The sequence below is a fragment of the Triturus cristatus genome, chromosome 4_2 (genome assembly GCF_964204655.1).
Source record: "Triturus cristatus chromosome 4_2, aTriCri1.1, whole genome shotgun sequence".
Classification (NCBI taxonomy): domain Eukaryota; kingdom Metazoa; phylum Chordata; class Amphibia; order Caudata; family Salamandridae; genus Triturus; species Triturus cristatus.
The window spans coordinates 962,484,329-962,501,012 of record NC_140586.1 but is presented as its reverse complement, the minus strand read 5'-3'; the positions used below and the strand labels follow the sequence as shown (position 1 = coordinate 962,501,012).

General features: G+C 43.9%; 2 protein-coding genes across 5 annotated transcripts in view; one reads left to right on the top strand and one right to left on the bottom strand.

Annotated features, from left to right (window-relative positions):
* LOC146839140 (uncharacterized) overlaps positions 1-16,684 on the top strand; it is a 366,458-nt gene that overhangs the window by 193,699 nt on the left and 156,075 nt on the right.
* Positions 1,622-16,684, bottom strand: part of LOC146839142 (uncharacterized) — a 54,033-nt gene continuing 38,970 nt past the window's right edge. For 3 of the 4 annotated variants that reach the window (XM_085603187.1, XM_085603186.1, XM_085603184.1), the window contains exon 3: positions 1,622-4,771. In XM_085603187.1, the coding sequence (XP_085459313.1) occupies positions 2,816-4,123 (1,308 nt within the window). In that variant the 5' untranslated portion in view covers positions 4,124-4,771 and the 3' untranslated portion in view covers positions 1,622-2,815. Of the gene's footprint in view, positions 4,772-14,650; positions 14,701-16,684 lie in introns of those variants that run through there. The other variant, XM_085603188.1, reaches the window with a different exon arrangement.

Sequence of the window (16,684 nt, the reverse complement as noted above, 5' to 3'; positions counted from 1 at the left end):
ACTTAATTCTGCCGCAGAGGCAGAGAGTGCACGCCGCGATGTTGCCCCCATTGTTCAGCTTGCCTGAGACACGGGCGGCTCAGGGAAGGCTGTTATAGGGAGTCTGAAGGATTTGGTCGTGCCCTGGAGCCAGAAGAGAAGGTGGTCAACATGGGCAACAGGAGGTGAGTGGGGAATTTAGAACTGCATCATCATGAGGGGTCAGTGGTAACAAGGACAACAGGTGAATGAACACGCATTTGCAATGCAATAGGACTCGCATTTATGCGAGACCTATTGCATTGCAGCACGGACAACGGGAGGGAGGAAGCACGGACAACGGGAGTGCGGGCGGGGGAGGTTAGAGAAGAGGGCGAGAAGGTACGGAGAAAGTAGTGCTCACAGTCTAATTAACACTCAAAGTAAAGGGGCCAGTAGCCATGGGAGAGTACAAATGATGACATGGCCATAATAAGGAGGGGCTAACAAGCCTCATAATCAATCAGATGGCAGCATTTACAAAAGACAATGACACGGGTCAATTAAAAACATGGACGGAGAGTGGGCGGAGCTTCCACTCCATACTCCATTACTGCATGCCTCGCAAAGCGAACAGTGCATGCGCGCTGCCGCTATTGGCTCGGCCTAAAAAAGGCTTGATGATGGAACCAAAACGAGTGGACCAGTGGAAGCATCATTCCACTAATGCGTGAATGAGTGCTTGTGCATGCATAAACGGAATTACACAGGCACCATTTCTTGAATATACAGATCCAAGATAATTGACACACATGGCTTTACAAATAATTTTTTTGTGCCAGAGTGACAATAAAATAAGGACAGTGCATGCTGGGGGAAGGTACAGGAGGAGTGGGTGGAGTCAGCGGGTTCAGGGACGGGAGAATCAGGCCAAAAAATTGTAAAAGCAAGGAACATGGGGTTTAGGAATCATATAAGGGAGTGAGCAACAGAGCATGAGGTGGGGGAAGATGTATATGAGAGAAAACAGCACACATGTGAAAGCAACAAGGAGTACACTGGCCTAAGCATTTAGGGGGAAGACGATGGAGAGATCTAAACACAAGGTCGATAAGGAAAGCCATCAAATACGTGAGTGACAATAAAGGCAGCCAAAGGAAAACAATGGGCAGGTGTAGACCCCTGTGTGTTCTTGGTAAGCCCACAATAGGCCTCGCGCTGTCTGGAAGGCAAAAATAAAAAAATATGGTTCAAGAGGAACATTCTGATTTTGTGCACATAATCAAGTCACACTGAATTAACATACAATGCACCTATTTACATAGTAGGTACAGTGTATTAATAAAGGCCAAGAAATAATTGCACATAATGCATTGTTCTTTGGTGGTAAAGGGACAGAAGAAGGAGATATCCAGGGGGTTAACAGCACAATGTGTAACTAAAAAACAGGATTCAAATCTCAGCTTTCCAACATGCTCAATTTTTGTGACCCTATGAAAATATGTAAAAAATATAAATACCTAGACACAGCTATTGTGCATTAACTGATATATTCAATCAATATTTCTTTATTTTGGTTAATAGCCATGAAAGAACAGACACAGGTGTATACAAAACAGGTTAAAACAGTTAAAATGTTAAAAAAAAAAAATAATAACTGATATATTACATGATAATTTTTATTGGAAGTTTTCCAACAATCAGTACAAATATATTGTTTTACACAGTATCTTGAATTTTGGTACATTTTTACAAGCTTGTAATAATGGTAACGAACCTCCTTGTGTCTAATATATTTTTAAACAAAAATGAACACTGCAAGCAGAACGTCTTTGAAAGTATTAGTAATAATTGTACTACAAGACTGGTGTTGATGAAGAATGGTACTGAAATTGTTCAGATGAATGATTACTACTGCTAGACTGAAAGAAAGAAGAAGAGAAGATAATCGAATGCCACAGTCAGAATTGAACACCCCGCTCTTTAGCATCCTTGGTCAGTGTACAGTTTCAAGCTCTAGGTGCTGTTGTGAGGCCGTCAATAGGGTTTACTCCAGCAGAAGGAAAAAAATGGGAAACATTGCCGAAGTCTTGGTATTGCTGCACATCCTCGCGCAAAATCTCAGCAGCAAAACTAAGGGTGGACACCCTTTGACAGTGGAAGCGATGCGCCATCCTTGTATAGATATTCTGATTAATCAAAGGATTTACAATTTGCAATTCAGACCTTGCCAAATCTAGCATGTCTCAATGTTTGGCACATTTTTTTATCCATGCAGCAACAGAACAGTGCATTAATCCCAAAGCAACCCGAGATCATAATACCCATGTATACGTAGCAGAAATTTCAAGGTCATCTTTTGTCCAATACACAGGGTTATCTTACAGCTTTTCGTTTTCAGATGCTCGTTTATGGCAGCTGTAGTTAGACTATCAACACTCATTATGGATTAACGCCACAGCAAAGATGTCAGCACTACTGTAACAAATAGGCCAAGCTTGCATAAAATATTTCAAAGGTGCCATCCATTACACCAGCGGAAACACAATTAAACCATGTGTGCCTAAAATAATACAGGATGGATCACCCGTTATGGCACGATCACTGTTCTGCGAGGAGTCGAAATTATGTCCAAGACTGCTGTCATGATGCCACAGAAGCATCCCTCAAAGCAGCTGCAAGTAATCTACATGAGATATAGGACTTGATTTTATGCACATATGCTAATTCTTGGCAGTCCTCTCCGAGCTGACCCGAGTGCTACAGTATGTGCTGCACCAATGAATCAATGAGGATTCCAATTAAACCGTTTTCAACAAGAGCAATACGACACTGGTTCTGCAAAAAAAACATCCAATTATCTCCTCTCTCCACTCTCACGAGTGTGGATTTTCTTGTGCAGCTTTAAGTAGCCGCTGGTACTAAAAGCCTTCTTGCACTCGGTACATTTATATGGTTTTACCCCTGTGTGGCTTCGATGGTGTATTGTTAGATGGGACTTTGTAGTGAAAGCTTTGTCGCATTCAGTGCATGGATATGGCTTCTCACCGGTATGGGTTCTCTTATGCTCTATTAATGCTCTGTTTTTAATAAAAGCTTTGTCACACTCGGAACACTTATATGGTTTCTCACCAGTATGGATTCTCTGGTGTATCAATAGATATGCTTTATCAATGAAAGCCTTTTCACATTCTGTGCATTTATGCGGTTTTACCCCAGAGTGTACTTTCTGGTGTCGTGATAGCTGTCCCTGTGATCTATAAGCCTTGTCACATTGCGTACACTCATATGGTTTTTCGCCAGTGTGTATTCTGCAGTGTATTATTAGTTGTCGCTTTCTAAAGAAAGCCCTGTCACACTCTGTGCATTTATAGGATTTCTCGTCACTATGAATCATCTGGTGCCACGTTAGTTGTCCTTTCTCACTGAAGGCTTTGTCACACTGCGAGCATTTAAATGGCCTTAACCCTGTGTGGCGTGCTTGGTGACTCTTTAGATTAGATTTTGTACTGAAGGCTTTGCTGCACTCAGCACATTTATAAAGTTTTTCCCCAGTGTGGGTGTTGTGATGCTGCCAGAGTTGGTGTTTTGTGAGAAAAGCCTTCTCACATTCGGTACATTTGTGTGGTCTTAACCCGGTGTGGTGTGCTTGGTGTATCTGCAGAAGATTATTTACATGGAAAGCTTTGTCACACTCAGTACATTTGTAGCGTTTTTCCCCAGTGTGGACTTTCTGATGGCGAATGAAGGTTCCCTTTACAGCAAAAGACTTGTTACATTCAGTACATTTATGTGGTCTCTCCCCGGTATGGACTTTGTGATGGTCCAGTAAAGATTTCCTGAAAAAGAAAGCTTTGTCGCATTCAGAACATTGATATGTTTTTACCTTGGAATGGTATTTTTCATGTTGTGAGAGATATTGTTTTGAAATGAAGGTTTTGCCACATTTTGAACATATAAAGGGTCTTAGCCCTGAGTGACTTGCTTTGTGTTGCTTCAGAGATTCACTTCTATTAAACACTTTCTCACAAGTATTGCATTTGTATGGCTTCTCCCCAGAGTGAATTAACTGGTGTCTCACAAGACCTAATTTAAAGGAAAAGGTTTTGTTGCACAGAGTACATTTATTTGGCCTTCTCTCACTGCGTTTCTTTTCAGGACTCATTAGTAAAGTTTCCTAACATATGTTTATTGTATGGACTAAATTGGTGTGAAATCTCCTAAGAGTAGTGCTACTAAGTTTGAGTTGCTACGGTAAGTCGCTCTACTGTCTCATTAAAGCTGAGTTAGCATGGAAGCCTTTGTCAAATTCAGAACATCTGCGTGGTCTCTCTTGTGTTACTCTTCTGATATTCCAAATTCCCTGCAGCCAGCTTCAGTACTTTAGTGTGGTCTGGCTCCTGTATGTTTCTTCTGAGGCTCCGTGTTCCCTTTACACGTACCGTAATATGTTCAGTACATTTGCGTGGCATGTCTCTCATGTGACGTATGAGGACTAAAAGTTCTCTTTAACGATGACGTTACATGTTTGGTGGATATTGATTGCTTAGCTGGTGTAAGACCGGGCGTACAAAAAGTAATATTTGCTCTGGAATTCCTCTTTACAGTAATCACACTGATGGGCAATCTGTACTGGGTTAAGGTTTCCAGGTTTTAGTTCAAATTTGTTTAACTAAAAATACACCAAATTAGTTGGCATCACCTGGTGCCTGGGAAGAAGCTTCTTGGATCACAACAAGAAGGTGTCCAAACTTCTGAATGAATTGTACACACAGTTGTTTATCAGTTTCCTCTAGGACTGCTCTTTTGTGACCTGTTAGATTGACAGAAAAATAGAATAAGTGTTTAATGAGACAAATTAAATAAAAAATGTGTAATAATCTATATAAAATGTCTGCTTCTTCAACAGAAGTAATCTATGCTGAAGAAAGATTGAAAAATTCTTTGCACACATCAAGGGGTGAATAAACATGATTATCATCGATTACAGCTCCTCCGCAAAATACAGTTTATCTTAAGACAACGTACACAACACGGATTAAGACGTCCCCTATACGAGCCTTACTTTTCTTCTTACACAATACTCAATTTAAGTTTACTTTAAAAATATTCCAAATATAACAACAAACAATATGAGCAATTATGGAAGCAAATAAATTTACATGAAAAATGGTAAACCAGGGACATAACATCACGAAGTGCTGCTTAATGGAGAAAATACCAACAAGAGTGATGTTTAGATTGTCTTGCAATGCTTAATCTACTTTTCTGGGATACCTATATTTTCCTACTTGTCTACTTAAAGTCACCCCATGGCGATGAGACTGCACTTATGCCTTCAATGTAGCTTTTCGATATTAACAACAAACTAACCTAAGATTTGTAGGTCTGGCGTGGCAAAACCATCATGCAAAGGTACAGAAAGGTGTTATGAATCTACACGCTTCATTGGCTTGTTTCTGGAAGCCGACGAAAGTGATTGCTTGCTTTGAAGTATCCTTAATGTTTAGGATCAGTTGTTTTGTTCACTTCATTCTCTTTCTTGTTTCTGGTGTCACGGACAACGATTAATGGTTTGCATTGTTTCAATGTGTCTTGAAGAGTGGTCCTTTGCACTTAATACATACGAGACCAGCCTTAAATTGTCTTTCCTCTAGATTTGAGAGGAACATTGTTGTGCATAAGCACAACAATGTTCCTCTCAAAACTAGAGGACAATAGCCTGCTACCCTTCCTTTTTGTCCCACTCAGGGCATAGAGCACTAGAGCCGTACCGGCTTTGTATTTGTACGTCAGAGAAGGAAACACCATGGACCACTGAAAGAGCTGGAGTCACAAGCAGCTAACCCATGCCCCCCCATCAATATGTCTCATGAACTTTTTTTTTTAGCAATGTCCTTTTTTGCACACAGGACAAACAAGAAGGTGGTTTCATTTTGCACACTTTAATCAGTTTGCTTTGTACTCATTTCTCTGTACACTATGAAGAGTGTTGTCTTTTTGGTTGGTATGAAGCACTCCCAGCCATTATTTGCATACCAACGCACAAGAAATTTGAAGGAACTTTTATCAAAACCCCCAAAACCGGAAACAACCATTCACAGAGGAACAATCCCTTGCTTAAACTGTGGTCACTGCAACAATATAATTAAAGGTACCAGTATTCCACATCCCACCAAAGGAACACCCATTCAGCTATACACCACTGCCACATGTGGTATTTATTAAAATGTCCCTGCGGACTAACATACGTGGAAAAGACCGAACGAAAAATCAAGGTGAGATTAACAGAACATAAGAGCAACATTAGAACCAAATCTGAAAAATCCCCTGTTGCGGTACATTTTAATAACGAGAGACATAACATCAGTCAACTGAGATTCCTGGTACTTGAAGTCGTGAACATGACACAAGGAGTTGACAATAGAAAAAGACTATCACAAAAAGAACTCATTTGGATAAAAAAACTCGATTCTGGTCAGCCTAAAGGGCTCAATGACCGTTTAGAATACAGCGGTTTTTTGTGATCTATGTATCTGGGTACTGCACCATGTTTACTATGTCACTGGCACCATTTGTTCTTATTTGAATTTTACTCAGTCTTCACCTTTTCCTATCCGCCATCACTCTCACTCCTCTACTTTACTATTAGCTTCTTTATCATCTTCCTTTTTATTACTTCATTCTTGTTTATCTATTTGCACACCATTCCAATATGGCGCCCATGAATCATATCAATCTATTTAGAATAGTCTGTTTCCCCTTTCTCTACCCTTCTGTGACATGTCTTTTGACGCGCCCGTAACTAATAGTTACCAACATGGCGCTCATAAAATACTTCCCTCTTTGAGCAGTCCTTTTTCCTTGTCTTACATATCCGCGACGTGTTTAAAAATCGACACGTTTACAACCGATAGCTACCTTGTGTTGCGGATTACACATCGGGAAATCACGGTCTACTGGTAAAGCGTTCTCCTTTCGGCGCTTCGTTTCTTCGAGCGACTTGCTCCTTGTGCAGCACGCACTTCACTTTTCTGTTTTTATTCTCAGATTTCACGCAGGGTTGAACCTCGATTATATTACGTATATGCGGTATTCCGCCCGGCCATCCTTATTGTAAATTTACATATTCACTAACTATAGAGTAGTTCACATTCTTTGGTTCGGTTCACCACGGTTTACTTTCTTTCCTAGAATTCCGACGTTTTTTTTCACGTTAACCGTTCTGTATTTTGTTCATTTTCTCACCACGGACTATCGGCGTGCACCATTTCCTCTGTTTCACCTTCTGGTTATGAACTTTGTGCACCCTCTTAATTACGCATTTTCTCACCGCGGGCTATCGACACGCGCCACTTCCTCTGTTTTTACCTCCTGTGCACCCTCTTAATCGCGCAGGTTTCACCACCCTCCTTACTCTTGCAATGGTATCCAGTTGCTTACACTGTATATAGTTTTACTTTTTCTCTCTATGTATTCCTCACTACGTTATTCATGGCATTTTGAAGCATGGTATTATTTTTAAGTTGTTCTTACCCTAAGGTTCTATGTCTTGAAATGTATAGTAAATTCGTTTATTCATTTATAGGATTACTATCCCCTGATGAAGAGTCTCCTGACTCGAAATGCATTGGGATTATCCAAAGGATATTCACACGCAACTTGGTTATTCAAGATGTATTGAATCCAATTTACCCATTCATATATGAAGAGTATCATTATAATGAATTACAGTGAATAATTAAGAAGAATCCTTGGAAATCAAAAATCATATAAAGACTTTTTGTGGATTTGATTTAATAACCGTTAGGTCTTTCGCGGACCACCGACGGAGTGCATCCGAGGGACACGAAGTATTTTATCTTGGTGCTTCATACTAGTTTGGATCCACTCCCCTCAGGTCAGAGAGAGATACCTAGTGTGCACCCAATCTACATTATTGTTGGGAAATTCGATATTTAACTTCATTTACCAGTGTGCCTCACTATTGACATTTTTTGTCTTTTTGGTTGGGCCACCTGTATACAGGTGCCCGTTAATATCTAGAAAAATTATATAGCCACCCTGCGGAGTTACACTACGTTAGTCCGGGCATTTGCAATGGATACTTCCACTTAAGCATCTTGAAAAGGTTTCATGTCATCGACTAAATGGGCAGCACTGTCGAAGGAATACCTGCACTTCCATCATTAGTGATCCGTTTACAGCTAGTAACTGCGGCTACCATCACCCCACTACAAATTACAGTTTTCCAATATACAAGCCAACTATTTCATTTGTAGAAACCCTAAAAGTACCAATAATCCGCATCGTCACCATGTGAAAATCGAAGTAGATACAATCGAGATGAAACAAGGAACTTCCAGCTCATGGACCAGCACACTAAGATGTCGGCAGCAGCGGATCCTCATTGCCCGAATCATCTCCACCAGGGCAGGGCTTCCCTGGGACTTCTTTGCCAGGCTGTAATCGAATAGCATCTCTGGGGCCATCACAAGCGCATGTTTCTTTTTTCGGTGGTAAGTGGTTGAACAAAGGAAAAATGCTGCCAATCAATGTCATTATAGGATGGAACACCTTAGTGGCGGGACAAGATTGAGGAATTTGTAACGCCAAACGCCAAGGACATATTGAACGGCAATTATCAAAAGGACAATTAGACATTTGCTTTGTCCTCTTGCATCTAGTAACACCATGCTGTAAATTATTTTGTTTTCCAAAGCAAAATACATCTGTCATTTTCATGTGATAAACAGGGCAAGATCTTCACCTTTGAGGTCACAGGCATGAAGCCCAGATCCTGTGAAAACTGGTTAATGTTTGAGCACCTGTGATTGGCTGGAAGCCCAACAAAACACTAGGCTGCGATCACCTGTAAGAAAACCTGTAATGTTCAACACTGGAGAAAATGATGGAGTTATACCCCTTAGGACCACTACAGCACCTGTGGTGGCAAGGGCCCTGTTGGGAGTTTTCTCAAGAGTGGGTTTTCCTAAGGAGGTGGTATCAGACAGAGGTGCCAACTTCATGTCTGGTTACTTAAGGGCAATGTGGAAGGAGTGTGGAGTGACTAACAAATTTACCAGACCCTATCACCCACAATGCAATGTTTTGGTTGTAAGGTGGAAAGGTTCAACAAAACCTTAAAGGGCATGATTAAAGGGCTCCCAGAAATGCTTAGGCGAAGATGGAACATTCAAATGCCCTGCCTTTTGTTTGCATACAGGGAGGTGCAACAAAAGGGGGTTGGCTACAGCCCCTTTGAACTTTTGTTTGGTCACCCTGTCAGGGGTCCATTGTGTTTGGTGAAGGAAGGTTGGGAGTTACCTCTCAAGCCCCCAAAGCAAGACATAGTGAACTATGTACTTGGTCTCTGCTCCAGGATGGCTGAGTACATGAAAAAGGCAACTCAAAACCTTGAGGCTAGCCAGGAACTGCAAAAAGCCTGACATGACCAAAAGGCTGTTCTGACTGTTAACCAGCCACCACAGAAAGTGTGGGTGTTGGAGCCTGTGGCCCCAGCAGCTCTCCAAAACAAATGGAGTGGACCCCACACTACTGTTGAACAAAAGGGAGAGGTTACTTACTTTGTAGACCTAGGAACTCCAAGGAGTTCCCATAGGGTTCTCCATGTCAACAGGCTAAAGCCATATGTAGATAGGGCTGACATGGGCTTGCTCATGGCTACTGATGAGGGACAGGAGGAAGAGAGTGACCCACTCCCTGACCTCCTCTCACAGAACCCTGATGGTGGTTCAGTTGATGGAGTTGGCCTTGGCAGGCAGCCTCACTGCCCAGCAGCAAACTGATTGCAGACAGGTGCTCAATCAGTTCAGACACATGTTTTCTCTGACTCCAAGTCCGACTACCTGGTGCACTCATGAAGTGGACACTGGGGACAGTCTGCCTCTGAAAAATAAGATTTATAGGCAACCTGACCATGTCAGGGACTGTAGCAGGACAGAAGTCCAGAAAATGTTGGATTTGGGAGTTATTGAACCCTCAGATAGCCCCTGGGCTAGACCAGTGGTCCTTGTGCCAAAACCTCATACCAGTGGTGGGAAAAGAGAGATGAGGTTTTGTGTGGACTACAGGGGTCTTAATGCAGTCACTAGGACTGATGCCCATCCAATTCCAAGGGCAGATGAGCTTATGGTCAGCCAACTACCTTAGCACATTTGACTTGACAGCTGGCTACTGGCAGATCAGACTAGCTGATGATGCAAAGCCAAAAAACTGCATTTTCGACCCCCAGTGGGCACTACCAGTTTGTGGTGATGCCCTTTGGTTTGAAGAATGCACCTGCCACTTTCCAAAGGTTGGTGAATACAGTTCTCACAGGTCTGGAGGCCTACAGCGCAGCTTATCTAGATGATATTGCTGTCTTTAGCTCCACCTGGGAGGATCACATGGTCCACCCAACGAATGTTTTGGAGGCCCTGCAAAAGGCAGGCCTCACTATCAAGGCCGCCAAGTGCCAGATAGGGCAGAGTCAGGTTGTGTACCAGGGCCACCTTGTAGGTGGGGGCCAGGTTCAACCACTGCAGAGCAAAATCCAAACCATCATGGACTGCGTTGCTCCAACTACCCAAACTCAGGTGAGAGCCTTCTTAGGCCTGATTGGGTACTATAGGAGATTTGTCAAGGGGTATGGATCAATAGTGACACCCCTGAATGACTTAACTTCTAAACAAAATGCCAAAAAAGGTTCAGTGGACAGCTAGCTGTCAAAAGGCATTTGATGACCTGAACAGGCCATGTGCACTGCTCCCATTCTACAGAGTCCTGATTACTCCAAGAAGTTCATTGCCCAAACAGATGCATCTGAATTGGGGGTACCACATGTACTGTCACAATTTAAGGATGAAGGTTAGGATCAGCCAGTAGCTTTCATAAGCAGAAGGCTGACCCCTAGAGAGAAACGTTGGTCAGCCATTGAGAGGGAGGCCTTTGCTGTGGTTTGGGCTCTGAAGAAGTTGAGGCCATACTTGTTTGGTACTCACTTGCTTGTTCAGACAGACCAAACGCCCCTCTTATGGCTAAAACAAATGAAGGGTGAAAACCCCAAACTGCTTAGGTGGTCCATTTCCCTAAAGAGGATGGACTTTACAGTGGAACATAGACCTGGGAGTAACCATGCCAATGCAGATGGACTCTCTAGGTATACTGGGATTTGGTGGAGTGGTGCACAGCTCATTAAGGCAACAGTGGTGGTCAAATAGTCAATGAGTCCTGATGTATAGTAAATCTTTTTTTATTTTCTCAGAAATAGTTTGCCAGCCAACGCGTTTCGTTCAAGAATTGAACTTCTTCAGGGCATAAATGAACATTCTTGTTGAATCAATTTCCGGGTTACGGACCGCTGACCCCCGACCCCCGACCTCGGGCCAGTTCCAGACTTAGCGCACAGAGGCCCTTATCAAGGCGGCCCCCGCGCTGAACACTTGCCACCTTATCATTTTGATTCAACAAGAATGCTCATTTATGCCCTGAAGAAGTTCAATTCTTGAACGAAACGCCTTGGCTGGCAAACTATTTCTGAGAAAATAAAAAAATATTTACTATACATCAGGACTCATTGACTATTTGACCACCACTGTTGCATTAACGAGCTGTGCACCACTCCACCAAATCCCAGTCTATCAGTTTTCTGCACAGCAGCTGGCACTCAACGACGGCGAGTGCTGGAGTTGGTCTATGCACGCTCACCCCACATTTGACTACCAGGTGACAACAAAGGGAACAACACAGGGTAGTGCGGTCACCGTGTCCGCCGTTGTCTGGAACCACTATTTTGGACTCTCTAGGTATTTCCACTTAGAACATGAAGACTCAAATGGTCAAGGTTAGTTTAAAGTCCCTGTGTTGGGGGGGGGGGGGGGTTGTGTAGGAGAGTAGGATCTGCTTCACGTGGGTACCCCCACTGTTTGCTGGTGTTTCACTGTTTTTCTACCTTAGTCTGGCTGTGACCCTGCTAATCAGGACCCCAGCCTAGCTGCTTCCTCTCTAAAATGGTTTCCATGTACATTTCTAATTGGATTCTGGAGTGGCTTATAAGCCCCTAGTATATGGTATACTATGTACCTAGGGCAAAGGTGCCTCAGAGGCCTACCAGGGGCTGAAGTATGTATTATGCCACCCCTGGGAAGCACTCTAAAATGACACCACAGGTCTGCTACTGCAGCCTGGCTAAGGTGGTGCCTGCACTCCTTACAGTGGTATTTATCACTATCACTGCACACACATATAAAACCTATAAGTCACTCCTCTGGCAGGCCTTGACAATCCTGAAGGCAGAGTGCTTGGTTTTTATGTGAGAGGGTGCCCCTGCATGAGCAGAGCCCCTCTGCAGCATTCGGAGTACCTCCCCTGATGCTGTTTGTGGTGCAGCCTGACCATATACTCTTAAGTGCGTTATAACCTCGCGGTAAATGCTAACTTTGGACTGGCTGCACAGAAACATTTCGTGTTTGGTGTCAAACGCTTTGAAATACTAACCCCCGCCAGTTCTGGCAGCGGGGGTAGCATTCCACCCTTCTAGAGGGAGAGACATGTTCACACTGGTCTAACCCGGTAAAGACTTTCTACAGCCCTGGCATCACAAAATGGATGCCACTGCCACAGAAACGGGTCTGGCCTCTTGCTGCTGACCGAAACTCCCGCAGGGGAGGCCTGGACAATAGGTTTCCTGTCCCAGGGAGGTGTAACCACCTCCCCAGACAGGCAGATGTGTATTGGGGCTGGGCGGGAGCACTCTGGTGCTTGAAGTCCTGCACTGGGGGCACACTTGGTGTCCCTGTGCATAGTCCAGTTCAAACCGGCTGCAGGGGCTACCTGCCCCTGCTCTGGCGCAAAACTGGACAAAGGAAATGGGTGTAACCCCCCCTCTTTCCAAACCCTGCCATAGGTGGGTCCCTAGAGTATGTCCAACCTCCAAACTTTGTATAAGTATGGGAATCCAGTCCTTGCGACTTTAGATTACCCTGGACGAAACACTGCAACATATATCCTGGACCTTCGACGTTCTATTTTAACTAGAAGACTGAAGAAATCTCCCTTGGGATCAAGGAGTGACTCCCCTGCTTGGCAGGCACCAAAGAAGCGACTGACCAGTCTGCAATTCTGAAGCTCCCGCTGGACGCCGAAGTCTCTGCATCCCCCAGAGTTGGATTTCCAGACTTCGCTGAGGCTACCCTGAGTCGACAGCAAATCTGAGGCCGTGGCTATCGTGGGTGATGTGGAACCGTGACCCCTGGACACCGTGATCTTTTACTGATCCATCATCTTCCTGGTCTTCCTCGAAGTTGTGCTTTGGGCTCCAAGTAGCACCAGCCTTGAGCACCTCCTGCACCGAAGATTGCTGTCCTCCACTCCACCAGTGACCCGTGGGCCAGTTTCAAGTGCGACCGCTTGAGGCTCCTTCGCGATCGCTAGCCCGTTGGACCAGTAGGTCCCCACGAAGGCAACTCCTCTTCTGATTGGGCTTTCCTGGTTGCTCCAGACGTGCCCTAACTTACCCTCACTGGGTGAGTCCCCCAGACCTTGCTGGTCTGCACCGCAGTCCTTTCTCTGATTTCCAGTAACTTGTCGTTGCCAAGGCTTGTTGGGTTCAATCTGGTCGACAACACTGCAGCACTCAACAGACTTCGTGGGACAGCTCAAATCCAGCTCCTGGTCATCATCGGCACCTCCTGGACCTCATGGCTGAAGAGTCAAGACACCTGTCAACTCACCTGAAGCACCCGACATCTATGGGCATTGGTCCATCCTGCCCTTGGTCACTGGTAAGTGACCCAGACTCTGTCCCCTCTGCTTTCAGGTTCCTTCCATCCTAGATCCAGGCTTGGATCGCTTTGGACACTTCATCCTCTTCACAGCAGCAGCACTTCTTCGCCAGCTCTCATTGAAATCGACGACGGGACCCGACACCAAAAGACACCTATGCACCCGGCTTCCCTGGGTGAGGTAACACGAGTACTCAGGTGCTCCCGTGGGTGCTAGCCCTAGAACTTCCTAAGTCCAAAAGGGTTTGGTCCTGACTCGATTCTAAGTGTCCCTAATCTTTCATTTTCCAACCGCGACATTACCCATAGAAGCTAATGGGAACCTGCGGTTGTGTTTACACACTGCACACGGCCCCGTGGGTCCCGTGTCACTGCCTTGGGTGTTTCCTTGGGGTCCCAGCGATTCTACAGGCTCTAGGCCTTGTGTCTAGTTCAGTCGTGGTTCTTATACCACTTTATTGGTATATGGTTTGGTACGCCCCTAGGGCCCAAACGTGTATTTGTGCTATTACTGTTGATTGCTAACTTGTAAATTAAGTACTTCGAACTCCAGTCTCATAAAGAGACCAGAGGGGTGTGTTTTATCTTAAATACATATATTTTAAATATATACCTGGTGTGGTTGTCCTTTCATTTGGTCATTCAAGAGATTATAGACTGGTAGAACAAGCTGCTTTACATTCCTTCAAGACTTAGCCTGAAGGCTGCTCTCCATAGCTACCACTAGGATAGCTTTCAATAAAGGTTGTCTTTAACCATTCACCATAAGGGGTTGTTTGGACTGATACAAGGTGCCCACTATAAGTAGTGGACAGCATATATCAGGCCAACATCTCACAGTCAAGAGTGAGGGTAATGATGAATCACAGTGCCCACCAAGGAACCTTACCAAAAGAGTTAGTACTTACGGCTGATTTGGGTTCAAAGTGGGTATTTATCACAAAAGATGTTTTTGACCTAGAATTTAGAAGTCAAATTAAAGTGAATGAGTTGGCGCTGCAAGACGTGGCATCTGGAATCTTTGCTAGATAGAGTTAACATAGAAGACAGATATGTTGTTTTTTTCATTTCATTATCTTTATTTCGACTTAAAAAAGTCATAAAAGAAATCACAATACATTACCAAACAAATCTTTACAAGGTATAGTATAAAATCTAAAATACATTTTCCCATCACAATTAATAATCATAACAATTTCTTCATTTATGCATGAAATCAACGGAATTGCCACTCCTCATTTGTAGACTTCAAGGCCTTTGAGCTAAACATGGATGCACCAAATCTCATTTTGCCACAACATTTCTTCTGATATTCCACATGGCTGCTAAAAATGTACTTACTGCAAAAACAGTTAGTGAGGATAGGTCAGTTTTTAATATTCGATAAGAAAGCAAACATTGCCTAATCCCCCGGCTTCTACACAGGGGAATGATCCACTTCTTCCTGGGCTTCAGGTAAGAAGGACAAAAGAACATAACGTGGATATCATTCTCCAGCTCCTCAGAGCAGGCTGGGCAGTTTTTGCTGGTAGATGGAGGCCATCTACTAGTAAGGGCTCTTATTGGTAGGGAGTTGTATCTCCATTGGAGAAAGAGCTTCCTTAAACCAATGTGACTAATGTCATCCAAAACAGTCTCCATCTTATAGTAATCTTTCGCTATTATGAAGGTACTAGACATTATCCCCATTTGATCATACAATAAACAAGCAGACAGATTATAATCATAGTATATGTTAACCAGGTCGTCACGCGATATATTTCTACAGGCCTCTTCCGGATTTGTCCACAATAAAGGGCAGCCCAACCTCTCAAATTCCTGCTTAATGTATTTTAGCCAGGGGAGTTTCCATATATTTGGGATTTTTAATAGTTCCTTAAGCTCTTGCCTATAGCTAAAGAGTTCGGGGGTTACCCATAGGCGCCTCCAAAAAGTTAGAGGCTTCAAGCCCAGCTCCTCCTCTAATGATCTTATTCCCAGATCAAGCCCGAGGGGAAGAAGGGGTGAACTAGTAGGCAGGGAAACTAACTGCCTAAGAAACTTGTTTTCCGTGGCAGTATTTGCAGGGGCACAGTTGTGTCCCCACAGTTCACCACCATAGGCTATTGCCCCACGTGCCTGCATTTTGTAAATTTCGAGAGGGGGCCCAATAGGTTTTGTCGTGGACTTATTCCACAATTTGATAATCCCCCCCGCCTTTTGAGTTAACTTAAGTTGGGATTTGGTCTGATGATGTGCCAAGGTCATATTTTCGTTAAGAGTCAAACCCAAATACTCAAACGTCTGTACTCTTTCCAGGCTCACACCATCTATGACCGGATTTGGGCGGGATGACTTGGGAGGATTAAAAATCATAAATTTCGTTTTGGCCGTGTTTATTTCCAGCCCCCGATCATAACAAAACGAGACAAAACCCTCTAAAACTCGCTGGATACCCATTGGTGTTTTAGCGAGTAAGAGGGTATCATCAGCGAACATAATCGCTGATATCCTTGTACCACCAAGCTTTGGTGCATCTCTGTTAGGGACCGCGTTCAGGTGGGAGATAACTCCGTTCACATAGAGGCAGAACAGGGTAGGCGCCAGAACGCAACCCTGCCTGACCCCCCTGTCAACGGGAAAGGTAGATGACAGATTGCCTTCTCTCCCATACCTGACCTTTGCGAAATTGTGAGTATGGAGTCTTATAATAATATCCAGAAGAGGGGCAGGTATTCCTAGGTCCCGTAAAACATTCCAAAGTTTCCTGCGTGGAACCAGATCGAAGGCCGCACGCAGGTCTACAAAGACAATATATAGTGAGCCGCCCTCTACCTTAGCCGTCTTCCAAAAAAGCATAGCCAGTCTAAAAATCTGGTCAATAGTGGATACACTCTTTCTAAAGCCCGCCTGATACTGACTTAGAATCTCACAGTCCTCTATCCAATCCAGCAGGCGATCCA